The sequence below is a fragment of the Achroia grisella genome, unplaced genomic scaffold (genome assembly GCF_030625045.1).
Source record: "Achroia grisella isolate CSIRO2021 unplaced genomic scaffold, CSIRO_AGI_Agris_v1 utg782, whole genome shotgun sequence".
NCBI lineage: Eukaryota > Metazoa > Arthropoda > Insecta > Lepidoptera > Pyralidae > Achroia > Achroia grisella.
In genome coordinates this window covers 649,982-671,634 of record NW_026713022.1, presented here as the reverse complement: position 1 = coordinate 671,634, position 21,653 = coordinate 649,982, and the positions used below count along the sequence as shown (strand labels likewise).

Here is a 21,653-nt window from a genome sequence, read left to right as displayed (position 1 = left end):
ACTTCATTAGAATACTCTATGTCATATTTTTTTTATGATTGTTTGATTATATTGATTATATATTGTCGTTTATCTACAAAGATAACCGGAATTATTATGCAGTAATTATAATTATGATAATTACTCGTATGAACAGGAATAATTAATAAAAACAATTATTATTACCACGAATCACTAAACAATGTACAGTCTATTTCACAATGATCTTTGATACGCCTTGTAGTAAACGCAATAAATAGACAGCGTAGGGTATTCGCGCCAAACGCTGCGCCCATAAAATAGCCACAAAAATGCGGTTGAAACGTCGAGCGTTTCAACCGCATTTTGAATTTACTTGAACATAACTATTATTATTGCTTAAGAATTAAGAAATCGATAAAATAGTATATAAATATAAATATAATAATAAATTATATATATACATTTCTAACAAAAGTGTCTAATTATAACTACTATAATAAAATTGGCCTTTTTCCTTGATTTCGCGATTAGATGTAATTTTTTTGTAATCTGAATAAGTTCTATTTAATTTATGAAACAGACTAAACATGATCTATCATTTCATGTTGATAACAAATTCGTGATAAATTATTTATTAGTCATGTTTATGATACTGAATAGCAATTTATCATAAGTATATATATCCCAGGTTATTAAAGTTCATCAATTTTAAGATATAAGAGGGACTAAATTTGTATTGTTCATCATATTCATTAATATGTATGTATATTATATTGTATGTATAGCAGTTAACCTTCAAAGGATGACATTACTAATGTAAGTCTTCCAAATTATAGCAAATACGCTTTATAGAATTGGAATTTCATCTCCAAGCGTGTACGGTTTAAGTCTAAATTGTGAAATTTACGAAATTAAAGAAAAATATAACCTTAGGACTAGTAATAAAAAGCACTTCGTTGCAAACATTGTATGTACAGTATTTTTAATACTAAACCAATATAATATTAGACTTTGCAAACCAATAAGCGGTCGGAACAAAATAAACGCAAGTTTGTTTCTCACTCCCATCTAAGTACAGATCCGCTGAGCCCGTGAGCCGTTCACTCGCCATTCGTTCGTCGTCACACTCACGGGTCGTTCGCTGATAAACTAATTAAATATTTCGGAAATAGTGATAGTGATCTATATTTAACAACTCTCAAAATGGCAAATCTCGCGCTATTAGTGCCTGTACTGTTCCTAGCATTGTTTGTTGAATATGGTGAGTTTCTTATTATATACTTTGTTTTAAATAAAGCGCCGAGTTGTGTTTTGCTAACCCTCGACGTAAAAGGAAAAGACGAAGGCTTTGAAGTACAAAGCCTTCGTCCGTAAAACACGCAAATAAACATAAGTGTTATTTTAGCCCGTAAAATAAACACAAACACCTAATTTTAGTGTTCCTATTTTTATAGAAAAAAAGTCAAACTTTGGGATTAGTTATTAAAATTTATTTTAGTAGTTTATTGTACTTTTATATTGTACCTATTGTCTAAAATTTATAGAAAAAGGTATCAGTCGTGGCTATATTAATATGATATCAATATTAAAATAGAGTTATCCGAATAAAAAAAAGAATATCGATTTATATTATAAATAAGCAAATAAACATAATAGGATTCGACTAACGGCCACTTCATAAAGAAGGTTCTCAAAAGAAAACCTTTTTCTTTTTAAAGTTGTTTGATAAGACGCAATATATTTTCAAATTTCAAGGTCATTTGTATCAAGACTTCAAATAAAAAATAATTTTAATATTAGGTACTAATAGGTATTATGTATGATTTATATATATATTTATATAATATAACTAGTCCTGACTAACTGACCTTGATATATGCGTTAGGTTAGCCTACAGGTCGCTGCAGTTAGAGCCTAGGTGAATATAGGTTTAGAATTCGAGCATTTACGTACTACGAATTTTTTTTCCAGAACTTTTCTTAAGATATAAAGATTTATACCGGTGAAGATTTCGGAAATATCTAGTACTATATAGATAAACGTACAATATATTTTCTATATGAAGAAAAAACTTAAAAAAATGTATATACTTTAATGAGCTTGTTATTGTTATTTGATAAAGGAATGGAGACTCAACAGTTTTTTAACAGGAGATAAACAACACGTATATCGTAACTTAGCCCATTTACCTTACTCGTATTAATGTATGCGTACCAATTTTCTAAAAAAAATCCGCTTTGAAAACTTGATTAGGGTTTATTATAGGAACGTATTATGGAAAGATATTAAAAAAATCCATGTGTAAACAAAAATGTGTTCGTTATTTTATTAGCAGCATAGTAATGCGCATACCTATGTACAATAATTGATTTATAAATAGACAAGTGTTATTACTTAATCTATACCTAATTACCAATTGGAAATCGAGAATTCGTTCGTTTATCACAAAACACACGTTTAAAATCACTTGTTGTAATGTATCTTGACTTCTATGGACGTAAATCATTATGTCCATAAAAAAATAATTTAAGAATCATACTTCGGTTAAGTAATACGTTCATACGGATCTTATATTTTCAAGCCAACTTCAAAAAAGAAGGTTATTAATTCGACTACGTTTTCGATTGCGAAAATTACGAGATATCATTGCTAATTTGAAACTGACTTCGATTTTTCATATCTATTAAATTAGCTTAGGTGTCCATATAAATATTAAAATTTGTCTGTCTGTCTGTTTGCGAATTTTTACAACTCAACGACTGAATGAAGTTTAATGAAATTTGACGAAGTAAAATTCGATACGGGAATTAGACATAGGCTATCTTCTACCTTAAAAAAGGGAGACTAAGTTGCAAGGTTGTAAGGTTATAATTAGAGTGTTACATATTACGCTTCATTTTACTACTTATTTATTTACAACTTGTGGAATTTTGTGCTTACCTAAGGGCCAATCTGTAGAACGAAACCAAACCTGTTTAACCAGTTTGCACATTCAACGTTATAACTGCGAGAGGTACCTACCACCTACCGCTAAGGAAAGTTTATACACGAAGTTTTACTTTTAAATTCACATCGACATATTCCATTTACATTTATTGATAATCAAATAATTATATTATATTAATCAGGTTTACAAATCTTTAATTCTGGTTTTGAACAAGCCCTTGCTGTGGTAGTTGAGCAATTTGAAATATTAATAGAGTTAGGTATCTAAATACGTGACTGGAGTAAAATTAATTGAATTCAAAATAGTATCGATACGTTATGTTTTCTAATTCTACATTATAATTTGGATTTTTCTTTAGATTATATTTAGATAATCAGATATCATAATACTGTGAATAGCGTAACGATAAAAGGTTTTTTAGGCTTTTTATTCTTGTATTTAGAAAACTATACATATAATCTTTCTAATAACTTTATGTCAGCAAGTGGATGCTAATTACAAAATTTTATTCCTGTTTTAATTCAAGCAAATAAGTAACGATATTTTTTAGAAATTTACTTTAAGTCAATTTGAAACTAGTAAGTTAATTCCAAACCCCAAATTTAAAATAATTTTGGCATTGAAAACTTTATTATAATTAATGTATTATTTTTCGGCTTACGAATGATTTGTTACATGCTTTGATCAAATTCGAATTTCGAATTCATATTTAAAATCCTATACCTATCTACACTCACTTCCATTGTATGGATTCCTATTGTTATAGATTGTTATAATAACATTTTGTTTTATCGACAGATCTGTATACTGTGGTGTACTGTGATAGGTTATATAACTACGTGTGTTACAGCTGCTCTAAACAAGAAGTTTTAGAAAGCTATACTACCCATAACGTAGAACGAATCGAATCAATTTACAATCATCGTGTTTTGTATAATTTTCTATAGTAAGAAGTCAACTATTTCTATTGTTGTGTTTATTTATAACAATACCTATCTATTTTGTTCTGTAGAATAAAATTACACACCGGAAAATAGAATTATTCCAAAGCAAATTACATAACATGTCATGTCTATCTACAGAGACTGTTTCATGGCAATGTATGTTTACTCTCTGACTATACTATGGCATACGCTGTGGCAATAAAACCTTGAATGAGATAGACAACAAGACAACCTCTATATTATGTATCGTATGTTAATAGCGTAATATTAGTTCATATATACTGCTGCGTAGTAAGTAAATGACTAGATATTTACCTGATGCGGCATAGTTGTTTGTGCAAAATTATTGTTTTTTTTTCCTTATTATAAAAACATGTTTTATCCCCGACGTGACTAGTTTACAAAATTTACTAATATTTTGATTCCATAAGATTTGTAAATGGTATACCAACCAAAAGAGAAATTTGTTTTGATTGTACCAAATCGATCACTTGACTGAGCAGTTTTTGAAAAGTTAAAAATATTATTAATACTAGCCGTTATTCGCGATTTCATCCTTTTTTGATAAATATTAACCTTACCTTATCCCTACTTGTGATAGAATCTATGTATATTTACAATAATTTTATTAAGACCGGCTGTGAGAAGGTAATAAACATTCAGACTCACTTCACTTTTCCATTTCGCCTTCGTGGCGAAAGTTGATCGCTAAGTAGGGACTCTTATATTAACAATTTTATCATTACATAGTACAAAATAAAATCACTTCCACTATCTGTTCACTTAAATCTTTTAAACTACGCAACGGATTTTAATTCAGTTTTTAGTATTACTAATACTATAGAGTGATTCAAGAGGATGATTTATATGAATACATGTACTCGCGAAGCCGCAGCGGATAGCTAATATTATACATATAAAATATACATTAACTTATTAGTAAGTCTCAATAATATGACAGGAATAAACATTGAATTTATTATAACACGTATATACCTATATAAACTAATATTTTATACTTAGGAATATGCTTACCTGATTTGGATCCTGTTTCTTTTTTCTAAATGCCAAATACAATTCAAGTTTAATTTACCTAATGAACTTCAACAGAACCAACAATAACACCTATGATATAATTATATAAAACCTAACTATATTGTCTTGTTACCAAAATTAGACATGACGTGTTATGAATGGATTTTGAAGTAAATATTAAGTTTGTTAAAAACTATCGGATGTAATATGTTTTCACGTAAAGTTATTTATTGAGTAGTTTATTTTTTAAAGTAATTATAAAATCATCTATCTGCCTATAGAAGACTGGAACGAATCTTTGTAATTAAACAACAATCATATTCTTTCTTTTTAAATCAATCAGATATAGGTAATATATTAAAATACGTATACAGATACATTATGGAATTTATTAGTACTATAAATTTAAATACCTGGATCTGTATATGTATTATATACAATAAATACGACATATTATTCAATCATCTGCCATAAGAAAGAGATTTTCATATGGATAACATTTTCTTTCATGTGTGTAGGTCATAGATCTTCAAAATGCTTTGGATATAAATACATATTTTTAAAGAGGATTAAAATGATAGAGGATTCTACTTTATTACTTAATTATCTTTAATATAATAAAAACTTTTTTTTTTAAAATAAACATATTTATTCATGACACGCTTAATATTATACAATACTGCATTTAATCAAAAATTTTAGGAATTAGACTTTAAATTAAATTAAATTAAGAGTCGATTTCTCAAAATTTGGAAATTTTAGGATTTACTCTTAAATATTTAAGAGTAAAGATAAGAGAATATTTAACACAACGCAAAACACGAATGAACTTTCACTCGGTCATGGTTTGACATACTTTTGAAGCCCTTTATTATTGTGAGCGCGAACGAAGGGACCGCTTTCTAGCGTGACGAAACATTCCAAACTCACACAATGACATAATTAAAACAACATATAGGTATACATTGTGTATACAGTTGTGTACAAACACTGTATCGTACCTACTTGCAATTTTAAAATAACAAAACAAAGATTTTAGATAATTATATGATTGTTTTAAAAATACGGTATATGGGTACGTACTGGCGATGGTACATCACACGCTAATTATATTGTACTGGTAATAGTCTTCTGCGTTAAATCAAAATATTAAAATTTTTGGAATTATCCTTTGACTTTAAAGTAGATTTCCCATTTCTAATGATTGAGTTGGTTTTAAGTGTCAAATGTATAATTTAAGTGACCTGAAGAAATCAAAACAAGTCAAGCTATAAAAATTAAAATACCAATATTATATGGTATACTTTGCTAGTACTACTGTCGATTTTTTTATTCGGGATATATTCTTTAATAACTGATATTTAGGGAAATTTGGGGGCATCTGTGGGGAAAGCGATCGTCTGGCAAACACTGATTACGACAAAGTAATAAACTCTAACCTAAGTTCCTGCGATAAATTAATATCTGGCAGTTAACACACCCAACCAGCAAGTAAACAAATAAAAATACATAATACAGTACCAACCTACCTACCTATTAAAAGCGAATGTATGAGATAATGTTTTAAAATACAATCATCCTTATTACCTAGGTACCCACGTATTTTATAACAAACCGCTTATGTATCAGCGCGTGCTCTGATATGTAAATATTTTTGTACCTTGTCATTTCATTACTGAATTGCAAACAATTTTATGTAATGGAATTTACTTGCCACAATGTACAGAAGTGATTGACTGACAAAAAACACCACGAGTGTGTTGAAACTTGAATTTTATTGGATAAAACTCATTTTCGTTGACGACTTTCTTTTGGTAAGTATATAACAAGAAATACTTACCAAAAGAAAGTCGTCGTATACATAGTAATTGCAAAAAGCAACATTATGTTACGTTTTTAATGATTGCGATATTGTGATCATGAAGATACATGTAATAAAATTTTGTTTAGAAGAAACATCTTGATATTTAATAAAATGATTACATAAGATAAAACCCTACTGGGTTTTATCTTATGTAATCATTTTAATTGCAAAAATAATTATGAAAATGAATCCAAAATTATTATAGAAAGTTTCGTCCAATACATACATATAAATACACAACAATAGAGTCCCAAAATTAAAGTCAGTTAAAATAATATATCCATTATGAATTTTAGTTTTTAATTTACGGATCACGCCCCGTTTCGTTCTAAAAAATACTAAAAAAATAAGTAGATTTTTTCATGTATATTGTTAATCAATCAATAAATTCACAGGCTAAATTAAAAGTAATTTCCAAAATGAAGTGATATCCTTGAATTTATACCCGCATAATTCTTAATGGGATTCAATAAAAAAGTCATGACCCCCATAAGAACCGTTGACCGTAGCTATTGTGACGCCAAATCACACCATTGATTTGTGTTTGACGCTGTAATAGCATTTAAAATAGGATATTCGAATTAGATTTGTTTGTATTAATGAACAATGTTACGTTAATTGACATGATTTTAGCAAAAAGGTACAAAACATTTTGACAAATTTATCTAAAACGTATGAAGGCAATCGGAATATTTTATATCTATCATTGATTATAGCAATTGTATTCGATTTTACTTTAACGATTATTCTTAATTTTTGTTCAAATTTTAATTCCACGTAATTCATGTCAAGATGTTACAATTTTACTCAGTTTTTCATAGAACAGAATAATTGTTAGATGTAGGACTTATTATATTACTACCCACATGGTTTTTTTTAATTGGATGTTAAGTCCCTCCTCTGTTTTATTTATTTCAATAGTGTGAATACATAATGCTTCATTAGGCGTTGAAATATTTGAATTAAAAATAATGCCTAAAGACCTTTATGTTACAATGAGCTTTTATATTTACGTATATATTATCTTACTTTTTGTGTCACAATGTAATGCCGTCTTAAATGCAATTGGTAATTTTATGATAATTCTAGATACGTTGTAATTAGGTCATGAATGACTGTGTTTATAGTATAATAAATAGTATATCTATTATTATTACTGACCACGCCTCTCTATCATTTATTCATAATAAATGATGAGACATAACTTTTACCCGTGGGTTTCCAGCAGTGGGATCATTAAGTTGATTTTATAATAATCCTACTGGATGCTTGCTTTTTAAAATATACACATGTCCCAAATGTCAGTTTCGTAGACAGTAGTTTGGGCTGTGAGTTGACACTCAGTAATAATTTGTATGTATCTTTGGATTAAGAAATGTGGTATAATAAATAATATTTTTGCAACACTCTTCCTTTAGTTTAATTTGATAGACATGACCAGTAATTTTGGCACTAACAGCCAATGTGTTGTCTTATTTATTTTTATCTATGAGTCTTTCCCAGTAGCAGTGCAGTTCACACGAGCATCGGTCTAATTTCATCTGCATTGCGTTCGCGATGAGTAAGATGGCCTGTGGCCTCAGACCGTTGTTATGGGGTCAGAGGGTCACGGCTGCGATGAGCCAGGCCACTTACAAGTACGTCCGATTAGTTAGAGAATAGATGACACCGTAATTATATTATGTCCTGTTAATTACTACGATTGTGAAATTACGCTTGGTATAACAGTCATTTTTGTAAGTACTTCGACTAGTTGTTTGTAACATACATTTATTTTTTCATATTCACTTTAATGTATAAATATGCATATCGTGTGTCTATCACATGTTAGTTTAGGTATAATGAGGTTTTAGGTTGACTTTTCCCAGGTACTCGCATTTAAATAGTTGTACTGGTGGGGCAGAATTTGCTATATTTGTAGTTAAGCTTGCCTTCATAGTGAAATAATATACACAATCAGACTATTTTATATTTATCATTAATTTATAGCAATTGTATTTATTTGTCTATATTCTAGTCTATATGTCGTTTTGTGATTTTTCCTAACTGAAATTAGTAAACATTATTGTATAGATACATAAATAATTACGAGAAATTTGCTTTATCTAGGCGATATTTGACCGATTCACCAGGATACTTTTTCCATAGACTATTTTCTACACAATGAATTGAATAAGGGTCTTAAACACCGGAAATGAACAAATTGCCCCTTTCGTCATTGTTGTCTAATTATATAATAAAATGACCCCTCTTAAATGGTTGGTCATAAAATGACGAATTTATTATCGACTACAAATAATCAGTTTTATAAGTACAGCGCTTATGGTCAGTGCTTATTACAATATTGTCGTAATTTTCCGATGATATTGTGATTATAAAGTATTTTTATAACATAAAATATATTTTGTTCTTCTTAGCTACACACTTACTAGAAAAGTATAGATCATCCAATTAAAAGAAACCTATTTTAAAACTACCCAGTAATGTGAATTTTATACACTTACTTCTACTCATAGGACACTCAATAAAAATGTATCTACAAACATTCGATCTAAAAAATACGAAAATATTTACAGACACTGTGTATTAGTAATACATGGCGAGTTTTATTCTTTTATATGTCATAAACAGTAGGTACAAAGAAACTATAGGGCATAATAAAATTTGCACTCCCAAATTAATTAAGTTACATTACATGGGACCAATGGGGCCCTATGATAGATCAAACTGCATGGTACGACTGGTCTGGGTGGTCTGCTCTGATCAATATGATTTATTTATATAGTTACTCAACCAACTGTACTTTTAATATTTTGACTGTAATGAATTCGCACTATTTGATAGTTTTATTCCGACAAATCGTATTTTTACAAATAATCGTTTATGAGAGCAACACGCAGGTTTCTTGCACGCTTTATTCATTTATTTAAACTTTATTGATTTTTTTAGAATAGGCCTGCTTAATGCTCATATCATTTAGCATTCTCGTTCTTCTTGTCTTAAGACTACTTTTCGAAATGAGTTGTAGATTAAAATAAAAGTTTGACTAATCAAAAGTCCTTAAATTTAAGTTTATTTGAATAAAGACCTATTTCTAATAAGAACAAAAAGAGTCTAGTCAAAATAAATAAAGTTAATGTAACTAGTTCTATAAATCAGCTTACTACATCTACTATTAAAATCATTACTCGATTAATTTCTATGTTTCCTTAAGCATTTACACCATGAAATGAGATACTATATAAGATGCTAGTTTATTGTACAATCGCGGTTAACACAAAAGGTTTTTTGTCGTTCTTATTCGGATCCGCATCGAATTGAGGTCAAATCGATGACACATATTCGAAGGTACTTGCCCTTATTATCAAATTACAAATATATAGTTTACTTCAATCCACTTATTTTTTCCTGCAAAAGATTGACATTATTTTATTTGATTCAATCAATGTAGGAATATAATCATAATTTTTCTTTATTTTGTCATACTAGAATAGTCAGTCATCTTGGTATCGTGAAAATAATACTTAATTCGCTATGTATTAGCGAATGTAGAAAATATGCTTGTGAAACTAATTTCAAGATACTAGAGACAACTATGTCAAGAATAACTAAAAAAGAATAAATATATGTAGTAGATGTTCTATATCATTAAATACTACGAACGCATTATAAAAATACGCACAAATAGTGATGGGAAACGTCGTTTTGTTCGTTCATTGTGCTGTAGAATAAATAAGGGTGATTCATGATAAAATCATTAATCACCCTTATTTATTCAATGGATCCAACTAGATCAATAAGGCAGAATACTATTTAGCGACAACTACAATTTAAAACCTTATTTTAAAAATCTTTTTTAATGGATTAATAAAAATAATAACACGCTTACTTAAGTTACTTTTCAAGTAACAATGTAATGTGAGTTATAAAATTAATTATAATCATACAATCTAACACACATGTTTGTAATTCTTAGTCATAGAAATCATAGTAACTAAACGTTGGTAGTACGTGCCTTAATTGGCCTCTAAACAATTTAAAATATACATTTTCTTCTTAACCATATTATGTTCATTGTAGGTACATTTTTTGTTTTTTTTTAATATTCATGAGATCATGAGATTCATGACTCTAACAAAAAATATTTTCCTTGATGCGATAACCTCAGCGCACGAGGCCGATTCACACTTGGCCGGTTATTGTTTCACTACCTAATACGTAAATACCTTCAGTACACCTCAGACCTTGGCAAGTTTGAGTTCCTAAATCAAACTTTAGATTTTTTTAATTGATATAACTAGATCAAAACTATTGATGTTTTATAAACCTATTTGGGAAGAGGATTGTTAGTAATGAGGACTTCATAGCTAGCAAGCAAACGAAGGTGATAAATTCATGGTGAATTTGTAACGATGAGCTCAAAGACGTGCCCTAATGAGGTCCAGTGTAAACCGTGCACCATTCCATTATCGTCCATTAAAATATATATTTGGCATTTAAATAAAAATCGCTACTTGGTCCACGTGAAACTATTTTGACATTGTTAGAATGATTGAATGGTTGAATTGTATGATAGCTGTAGGCGTAGACTAAAAAATCTAATAAACCTTGATGATTTTTTGTAAGTCAGTCATTGAATTGTACAACTGTTGAATCATAAAATTACTACTTAATTTACAGAGGTTATTTGATCTGATCTGACTGACAACATAACTTTATAGGTCTAATTTAATTTCACATTATCTCTTCATTTGACAAAAATTACGAAAATACTTACCATATAACGAACCATATTAATTCAAGACACTAAACTTGCTACTACCACGTTCGATTCATGTTGTGAAATGTTAAGTGATGCTTTCATCATAACGTCGACAGTTACAAACAATGCCTCTGATTACCCCAACGCGGATAATAGTGTTGAAGATATATAAACTAGATTTTATAAAAAGTAAAAAGCTTTTGTAAAAAGTCGTCTGCGAAATACAGACTATTTCAATTGAAAGTAGTGAAATTACAGGACAAGAGACTTAACAACTTAGTCCTTAAGAAATGGCAAACCATAAGTAGTTCACATAATAACGTGATATCGTGCTTTTCTATGTGATGTAGTGCTTTTCTATGGGCGACGATAACCACTTACTATCAGATGGACCGCCAACTTCTTTGTCATTTCAATTATATTAAATAATGCAGTTTTCACACAACGATTGCCCTGGAAGTTTGGCTTAGAATATAGACCTTCTTTTACTACAGAAAATTATTTATTCCGTGTGAAACAATTGCTTGTTTTTTCAACTTTTTTATTCAACTTATTAATGAAATATGGAAGTTAGGGTCGACGAACCCGCGTTAAAAACTTTAGAAAGTGAAAGCAACTGCGTTATTACTGGAGGAATATATATTTGATTAGTTGATTGGCTATTAGATTTCTATATCTTATATAACTATTTATACATATTGTACTGATATAAATATTTTATACTGTCTTTTTTAAAATGTATAGTCAGATGTTTGTATTTATCTACATTTTTTATTAGCTGTATCTATAACCAGCAGGAGCTGTAAAATTAGATGGAGAAGTCACATGTTCATACATAATTTTAGTAAATTAATGTTTGAAAAAATCCATATGGAATGATAATCCATTTATACTTCTACATTTTAGTATTATAAAAACATAAATTTTATGAGGATTATATGTTCTGGGTTATATCCGATATTATATGCTTCAGAACTCTTTTTTTAAGGTTGGTAGCCCATTTTTGGGAAAAGCTGTATCCTAAATAACATAATACTACAACCAATAGGACCAATGGGTTTTTTTTCGAATATTATAATCGAAATTGGTGCAGAATTAGCGAAGTTAACATTAGAAACATTTTCCTATACTATGTTTTTAAATCGTGCGTTCATGGCGGATATGTGTCACGTAGAAATAACTTTTAATTAGCGACTAAATTAAGGTCTGTGCACAGCAGATGAATAAAAGTATCTCGATATATTATCGCGAGTGACAGGAAATAGATAGAGTAGTCGAAAGTTAGAAAGTGTAATGGATTAGAGATTCATAATATAAAGTATAGTAAATCTACTTATGTACCTACTAGCTCAATTATAACTTCCTTAGCGTTTCCTCAATGCAATTTTCTATAGGTAAATTGGTGGGACCTATTACTCTTGATATTATGAATGTTATCTGATAAACAAATTTGGTAGAGACGCTGGTTGACTTTTTTTATTACAAAATCAACCACAAAATGACGAATATGGAGTTGCCCTTGGAGACTAATGTGGTTAATTTCTGAACAATTCGCCACAGTGGACTTATTATGCTTTGAATATTGTTTTCCATATTCCATGGTTACGTTTTTCAAAATTATTGTCTTATTTAAACCGTAATAAGTTGATACTCCTATTTGTACCTATATTTATAGAAGTGTTATTACACTTACACAACAACAGATCTATTTAAATAATAATTTTATTACATACTTTCATTTGCTAAAATAAAGAATAAGACGCTAGAATAGTTATATTCAAATATTCGTTTATTTTACTGATAAATAAGTCGCACAGAATTATTACAGCGTGTGTTATGAGCTTTACGATTGTTATAAATAGGAGATACCGATAAAGAACCAACTGACATCACTGCTCATTTAGGCCCTTCTTCCTTTACGTCGGGTGTTAAGAAATAAGGTACACATTAGTGACGCAAGATTCCAGTTTGGTACAAGATAAATACTCAGTATGATAAGGTCACTTTGATGGTTACGAAAAGTTATTGGGTTTGCGCATTTTGCAATAAAGTAAGTATACTATTAAACAAAAATAAACATGATATTATAAAACGTATGTTTTGATTAGTTAGAAAATATTTTTTATATATACATAAATGTTTTTAATAGATTTCTTATAAATTAGGTTATTGTCACTAATATGTGGTATGGAGCCCATATAAAAGCAAAAGGAATTTTAGTAAATGGAATAGATATTATCGTTCAGCATTACGATAATACCGACATAACTAGTATACCAGATGGTACAGTCAGAGGCATTGTCAACTGACGTCGAAATGAACACTTAATGACATTATTCAATTTCAACATGATATGAAGAATCCTTCATCTTGGATTAATTTGCCTTTACATCAGTGTCTATATCATCAGAGAGTCAGTATAAAATATAAATTGATGTGTGTTGTACCAGCCAGATACAAATTCAGGACCTTTGTGTCCAAATCGGGGTAGTAAACCACTAGGCCACGACGTTCTCTACCGACAAAAATGCTGTCGAATTAATAACCTCCTTTTTAAATTCAGTTGAAAACAAACGTTTACATTAAATGAGCACGAGTACATTCGTATTCATTCTTATAGTGCGTACAAAAGGTGTAATGTTCCGAATATTTAACAGGCGTGTTACGTCATTCATAGTACGTATAGTACCTACATACTGAAGTAAAGACTGTGGTAAGGTATGGCCCGAATTTAAATATTGTATTGATGTATTATAGGTCGATGTTATTATTCATGACAAGACAATATACCAGAAAATGTTTTAGACTTTCCTGTTTAATGATGTCATTTATAATGTACACTACGGATTCATAAATTTAAAAAAAATATGAAAGCAACTTTGCTATTACTTATAGCAAATAGAAGTTATTTATAGTAATAGTAAAAACAGTTTTTTTTCGACAATAATAAAATGAAAACCGTCCATAATAAGTTAAGGTTGTGCAAATATGCTACGACGATACTTAATACATCAACAATAAAAGATCCTCATCTAACCAAATTATTTCCAATGTCAGTAGTAGCAAAAAGCATAAGAACACTTTTTATAAATTCCTAATGATAGCTCTTTTAATTTTCCGTTCTAATGAATTTAGAAAAAATAGATGGATTATTGTACTATCTATATTGATTATCTATTCCAAACTCACACAATGAAATCAACCGAACAATTTATTATTGAAATTATGTTGTAAACTAAAAAATCTTACGATAAACGTTTATAATAAAATTTCTTTAAATATGACATTACGATAATTACATACCTACCTGGCTACCTCTACCCACGCTTTCAACCGTCAAAATATTGCATAATGTCATCCCTCTACATGCTGTCGAATAATAAAATATGTACTTTTAGATGCCAAACTGTCTCATTACATTACGAGGAATGTTTCGAGTTTTTTTCATGTCATGAAAATTTACTTGCTTTTCCGCCAATATCATAAAAGAATATTCACAATTCCTATATAAAATACATATTTTCTAAATCAAATGTACTACTCATTTTAGTATCCAAATTTTTTATCAAAACAATATCCTAAATGTCCTTGTATTGTCTTGTCCGAAATTAATTTACCAGTTAGTAATCTGATTATATCATTGTCACATCAACATAAAAAAACTTAACAATTCAAATATTAATTCTTATTATGATATATTGATAGGCTACTAAGATTTTTCTGTGGAAGTTTGGAAGCCAGCTTAACATAAAGATACATTTATAACATTATTTACAACGTACATAGTGAATACCAAATATAGGGGGAACATTACAAAGGCTGAGAAAGATCCATTAACGCCAAATTTCCCAATAAACGAAAGCCATCAATGTGTGAGAGCGTGTCAGTAAAAGTGACCTTCTGTACTCATATTAAACCAACAAATTAGGTATCTTCGTGCCAGTGTCACGACCTGGTGCCCTAATTGCAAATAATAAAACACCATAACTAAGCAGGGATACATTATATAGCATAGTTATATCTCCAATATGTCTTTCATTGAATGAAATATTGTAGTATGCCATGTTTCTAATCACGTACGAGTAGCTACTTATTTATTTGATTTAAGTGATTATCAAATAAATTAACAGATATTAAAACAAGTATTTATAATTGTTTACAGATGTCTAAAACGCCCTAATCCTTCTTTAAATTAGTATTATTTAGATATAGATAAAAATGTACATACCGTTTAATTTTCTTTAAAATAAGCAGGTATTGCTGATTGTGACTGCTCCTATTGTGAAATACATTTTTACAAAAGAACAACTACATGAGCCTGTAGGTCTCTTTTGCCATTACGTTTAATATGGTTTCTTTAATAATTTGCCTAAATGAAAATCTCCGTTTATATCACGTTGTTAATTTAGTACAGAATCTTTAAGATAACACTGTGTGTAAAGAAATTTTAGAATGTTTCGTATACATTTGTGGAATTTGCATTTTTATAAAACAAATAGGTATCTTTACAATCTAAACTTGAAAGGCAAATGTTATCAAATTACAAATATTTCAGTAGCCGCTTTCGCGATAATGTTTATCTATAAAATGTAGTAAATATACACACTCCGCACGTTATAGCACAATGTCGATGATAGACATACAAATCCGTATCTGTAATGAAGTACATACCTCATTTAAATAGGCATACTTTATTCAGCATAACATCTGGTCATGGTATAATACATATTTGTGACTATTAAATTGACTTTACCCTCTAAAATCTCATTTTAGTACAGTTGTATATATGTTATAAAACATTAGCTGTCAACCGTAACATGAAAGTAACAACAACAAATTTTACATATACTTATAGTAAAATTCATGATTCTTATGGAAAATTCTATAGGTACTATTACGCGGCTCTACAAGTAACATAGCGGTTAACGTTTATCGTAACTCTATGAAGTTCTTACTGGGTATGTACCTCAGTAAGTCGGTCAATGCACTATTCGTGCTTGAGTAACTCCATATACGACTCAAACTGGAAAATTATACTACTCAACAAGTAACACTTAGATCTGTTGTTTAGACTAAAAATAACACTATAACTGGTAACAACATGCTATTCATGTAATGACTAGTATCATGGCTGCCACATGATAACGTGATGTTCTAAACACTGTTCACCTACATAGGCGACGGTTACCACCACACGTCCCCTCCGATGGATCCCCGTCCGATTCAAACGGGGATCGAAACGACGCTCAGAGCCCATAGTGGTATCCCCAGACTAAATACGTATTCGTCAAGTTGGCCTTCAGGAGCCTCATAAGTTATTCCGGGTTTGGAGTATCATCTGCATTCGCCACCTATCATTAGGAGGGCTGTAAGATTGTTTTCCATTGTACACCACTTAAATAATAGGCGTGGTGATATGTGTGTCTGCATTTTACTGTTTTAATACATAAGTAAATCCGACACTAAACTAAGGTAGAGTCAAACTATTTATCACAAGGTCTCTCTATTTTTTAGACAATATGTCTAATAAGTACAGTCATGAGTATGTGTTATCTCTGTGTATACACAAAGAGGCTTGTCCAAGCTCATTGACTTATATTACATGTAGATATGGTATATTCCGCTAGAACTATGGATAATCTTGAATTGTTGTCATACATAGTAAACTGTTTAAAGCATATTATAATGTTCTGTACCGATATATTTAATTGTCATTCATAAAATATTTGTCTAATTTGCTCATTATATGCAAGTCCCAGAATATCGTCACTGAAAAAGATTTGAGTTACGCATTCGGTGGACGATCAATCTTTGTCTAGTTTTCTGTTCCCAGATGCTTCTCTCCACAATTTTGGACCAGAGACTTGAAGCGCAGCCGCAGAAGATGTATTTTAAAAAAGAATTCAATCTATAATATTCCTAAAATTGCAAGTCTCATTAATGGTCTAATAGTTATATGTAGCTATAATTGATTTCGTACATCAATGTGTCTTTCAATGGACTTGAACCGTTCTCAAGTTTTTCAATCTAGATTATTGTATGCAACTAGTTCCACATTCATCTTCAAGCCAAGTAAACAAAAGAATTGTCTTCCTCATAAAAACATCGAGACGTTTCCCACGCACGCAGAAAAACAATAGCAAGTGGTGAATGACGTTATTCATTTAGTGTAATCTACTTACTCGACTATGTACTGACTCATTTACTGTAATTATGAATTCACGTGTGTGTGCACACCTTTGTTGACTTCCTACATAAATCTAGCAAATGTTGTGTCCAATGAACATTTCAGCGCAATTTAAATATTAAAATTGTTAATATCCCACTTCTAAAATAATTTTGACTTAAACTCTACTACACTGGAGAGCATTTCTTATCTTTATTGATTTATGATCATGCAATGAAAACGGTTGTTGTGCTATAATATCTTTATCGTTTTAACCTAGCCATCTAACATCAAACAACTGCATATTAAAATTCACATATCATTGTTACGAAACATGTCTGGGAAAGTAAATATTAGGAGAGGTCGGTAATATTAATGTGAAATAACAGATAAATATTGTAACACCAGTTTTGTTCCTTAAATTAGCCAAAACTACCATATGGCTTTATTCACCTGAATAGATTCATACAATTCCCATCAATTACAAATATTAATGATCTGCATACACGTAGATCCTCTTTTTGCGCATTGCGCGTGATTATTATCTACTATTAGGTACTTGTGTTATTACGAGTACCTACAGTATCAGTCGCTACCTACCATTATGTATTCTGTGCTTAGAGTAAGTACCTTCGACCATTGTCAGAGAGCGGCATAGCGTGTCAAATGCGACTACCGATTCACTGACTGAAAGGGCCTTGTGAGACAACTATTAAGTTTTTATCACTATTTACTTATTTCTGAAGGCTAGCACGGTAGTATACAAAAAACATTTCTAGGTTAGTTTATGAAAAACAAACTAGATAATATACTATCCATTCGAATATAAATAGAACTAAACCAAAACACTGTCACTAACCTAATTTTAAATTATGTCATCCACATAATTTAAAATTAGGTTAATAAATATATTAGGTTTATAAATATAATAATTATTTATATTAAGTTAATAAATAATTATTCAGATAACTAATAACACAGAATATGAAGAGGAGCTACTTTCTCAGACCTTTGACCTTATAGTTCCCTAAGCCGTAGCCACTAAGCTTTCTCTTAACACAAAGTACGCGCCTACAGAGGTTTTATTCTCATGTTGTAATTATAAGCTAAGTTAAAAAAAATCTTAAAAAAAATCTTATTCGTATCGACGGCATTGGTGGTTAGCAGTTTAGCACACCGCCTTATTTCCAATGGTCGCGGGGTCAGTTCCTCGATACAAACATTTCTATTCACGAGTATGATTGTTTCTATGAGCCAGGGTGTTTTCTATGTATAATATGTATGTATTTAAGAAAAAACATCTGTGCATTTGTAGAAGTTAAACTCTAGCTAGCTTAGCATGGGACTAAATGGCGCTGTTTGAATTGCCGTGAGATATTATTATTATATTATGGTTCTGTGGAAGAAATACACAAAATATTTAATCTTTGTATTTCCAGGTGACTCAGTGAGCTGTTGGACATGCTCATCGGACATAAACCCGTTCTGCAATGATCCATTCCTCGCTGGCCGAGGTGAATACTCTGGACAATTCCAGTTGGAAAACTGCGACGGTAGAACAGGAGTCACTTTCCCTTACCTGTCGTCTTCTAAGTCTGCTTGTAAGAAGCAGAAGAAATACAGTAAGTCAAACCTATTGTACTATTAGATTATTTTAAGTATTGTAGCTACATGAGCAACCATTTTTCGTAGTTTCTATAACTAATATTCATTGTTGGTTCCCAATTTATTTATAAATTCGGATCATAACTTAGAAGTTCATAAACTAGAAGTTGTGGCAGCATATTAAAATACATAATACAGTATTACTATTGTATTCTTTTGTTGTTCATCTTGGTCTAAGTATATACATATATTTCCAATGCCATCTTGGTACTAAGTAGTGACGTAACTATATTTACTTCAATGTCACTCCGAACTCCAATTACCTACATCACGTATGAAGGTTGTATGTCCTTAAACTTCTATTGTTCTTGTTAATCAACAGTTATTAATTGACAACAACGCAATATGTAACGCGGTTAAATAATATTAAGTTCCCTTCTGGAGGGATAAACATATTACAGATGGGAACTTAAAAAATGACTATACTGCCGTGTTTCTATAACCTGTTCACACTAGTCATTTAAAATACATTTAGATATGTCAATATAACTATACCTACAAATGTATCTGAGTAGAGAAGACACATATGCATTTATCACGTACGCTATATTATGATAGCATGTTTGACTATGTATTTACATAATCAAATCTTTATATAAAAATAATAAGCCCATTAGCCTACCTAATAAATAGCAGGAGCATTATACTATATAGGAACTAATAATTTGTACCTACAATTAGATAATTGTAGGGAGCTGGATTTATAGACTATTTTGTAAATAAAAAAAAATATATAAAGAGTCTCTTTATATATTTTTTTTTATTTACAAAATTTATTATTCCTGTTTTGTGTATGTGTCTTGTAACATTGGTTAAAATAAAATTGAGTTAAAAAAATAAACCCACTTAATCCTTGTTTTTATGGGACCAATACAAAAATCATTAAAGACAAGTTACATTAAGTTACTCACGTACAAATACGAGTTTTGTATTATATAAAATTTACTTTATGTAATAAAAAACTACTATCTATACAAAACAAATTAGTAGACGATACCCAAAATAGTTAATACTAAAAAAAGTATTCATAAATAAGAGTAATGTAAATTTTTAAAACCGTTTTTGCTTACTTTTCACAGTCAACGGACTATTGGTAGTAACCCGAGGCTGCACTTGGAAGCGAACTGACGACTACGGAAGCCAATGCCCTAACTACTCGAGCGGAACGAACGAGATCCCATCCTTCTGCGAGACTTGCGACTACGACGGCTGCAATGGTGCTGCTACTGTTGGCAAGACTCTGGCCTTACTTCTGGCACCACTCGGCCTACTTCTCTTCAAATAACTTAATTTAACATTAAACTTCCATTAATATAGTACAAATTTCTTTGTTATTACCTATTATGCATTAAATAGAAATACAAAAGGTCCAGTCACTATTATAAACATAAACGTCTTCATATCTAATAATAACCTGAATCTCTAAGTTAATTTTACCATATATTCCGAAAACAGATTTAACATAATCTGTGTCACACACAAGAAAGCTTAGAGCTGATTTAAAAAATTCATGTTCTAAATTAGCAGGATCTACAGTCAACCTTGAAGCCTCCAGTGTAGGGAAATATGCATACCACATACGCTATCATTAAAAGAATCTTAATTTTTTTATGTTTCAGTAAGAAATGCAATTAGAGGGTAATGATTAAAGTTCTTGCAAAAATAGATGCAAACAGCTGATAAACTATAAATGTTTTATGTGAGTGGACTCTTTAGCTTATTTTATTTAATGTAGCATGGGACCACTTGCAATATATCTGTACCCACCGGCTGTTACCGAAGCTACAGACAACTTGTATATCTGTGTATTAAAATATACTGAAGAAAAGTTACCGACAGAAATTATAAAATAGGTGCATAATTTTACATCGTTAAAAATATTTCGTATTGAAATAAAAATTATATTTGTAGTGTATTTTTTTAGTTGCTACTTAACATTATTTTAGATGTCTATCACTTGGTTTTTAAGCAGATACTGTCTACACTAGTTTCATAGTTGAGTTTATGTATTTTTAACTGTAAATATTTTTTTTATTTTTAATGGATTAACAAACTCGAATTACTTGTATTTTTAGTATTAAAATAAGGGCGTCTTTGACAATGATATTATTAACACTTAAACGGACCATTCTGCATGTGCCTTTACTTCAGACAGTTTAAAATATATTTGAGATAATATTGTATTTATTTATAGCATTTAAATTCATGACATTTGAATCTCATGATGGTCACGAAGAAAATAATTATTAGGTCACTGCTATATATTTAAATAAAGTTGTTTCCCAACATTGTTTTTAATTTCCAACACT

At 30.0% G+C, this 21,653-nt stretch overlaps 1 protein-coding gene across 1 annotated transcript; it reads left to right on the top strand.

The window, feature by feature from the left end:
• Positions 1–1,041: 1,041 nt before the first annotated feature.
• LOC131851283 (uncharacterized) lies at positions 1,042–21,624 on the top strand. Its single transcript, XM_059201766.1, has 3 exons — positions 1,042–1,222; positions 19,119–19,301; positions 20,424–21,624. The coding sequence occupies exons 1-3, from the start codon at positions 1,165–1,167 to the stop codon at positions 20,627–20,629; spliced, it is 447 nt and encodes a 148-aa protein (XP_059057749.1). The 5' UTR covers positions 1,042–1,164; the 3' UTR covers positions 20,630–21,624.
• The last annotated feature ends 29 nt before the right edge of the window (positions 21,625–21,653 follow it).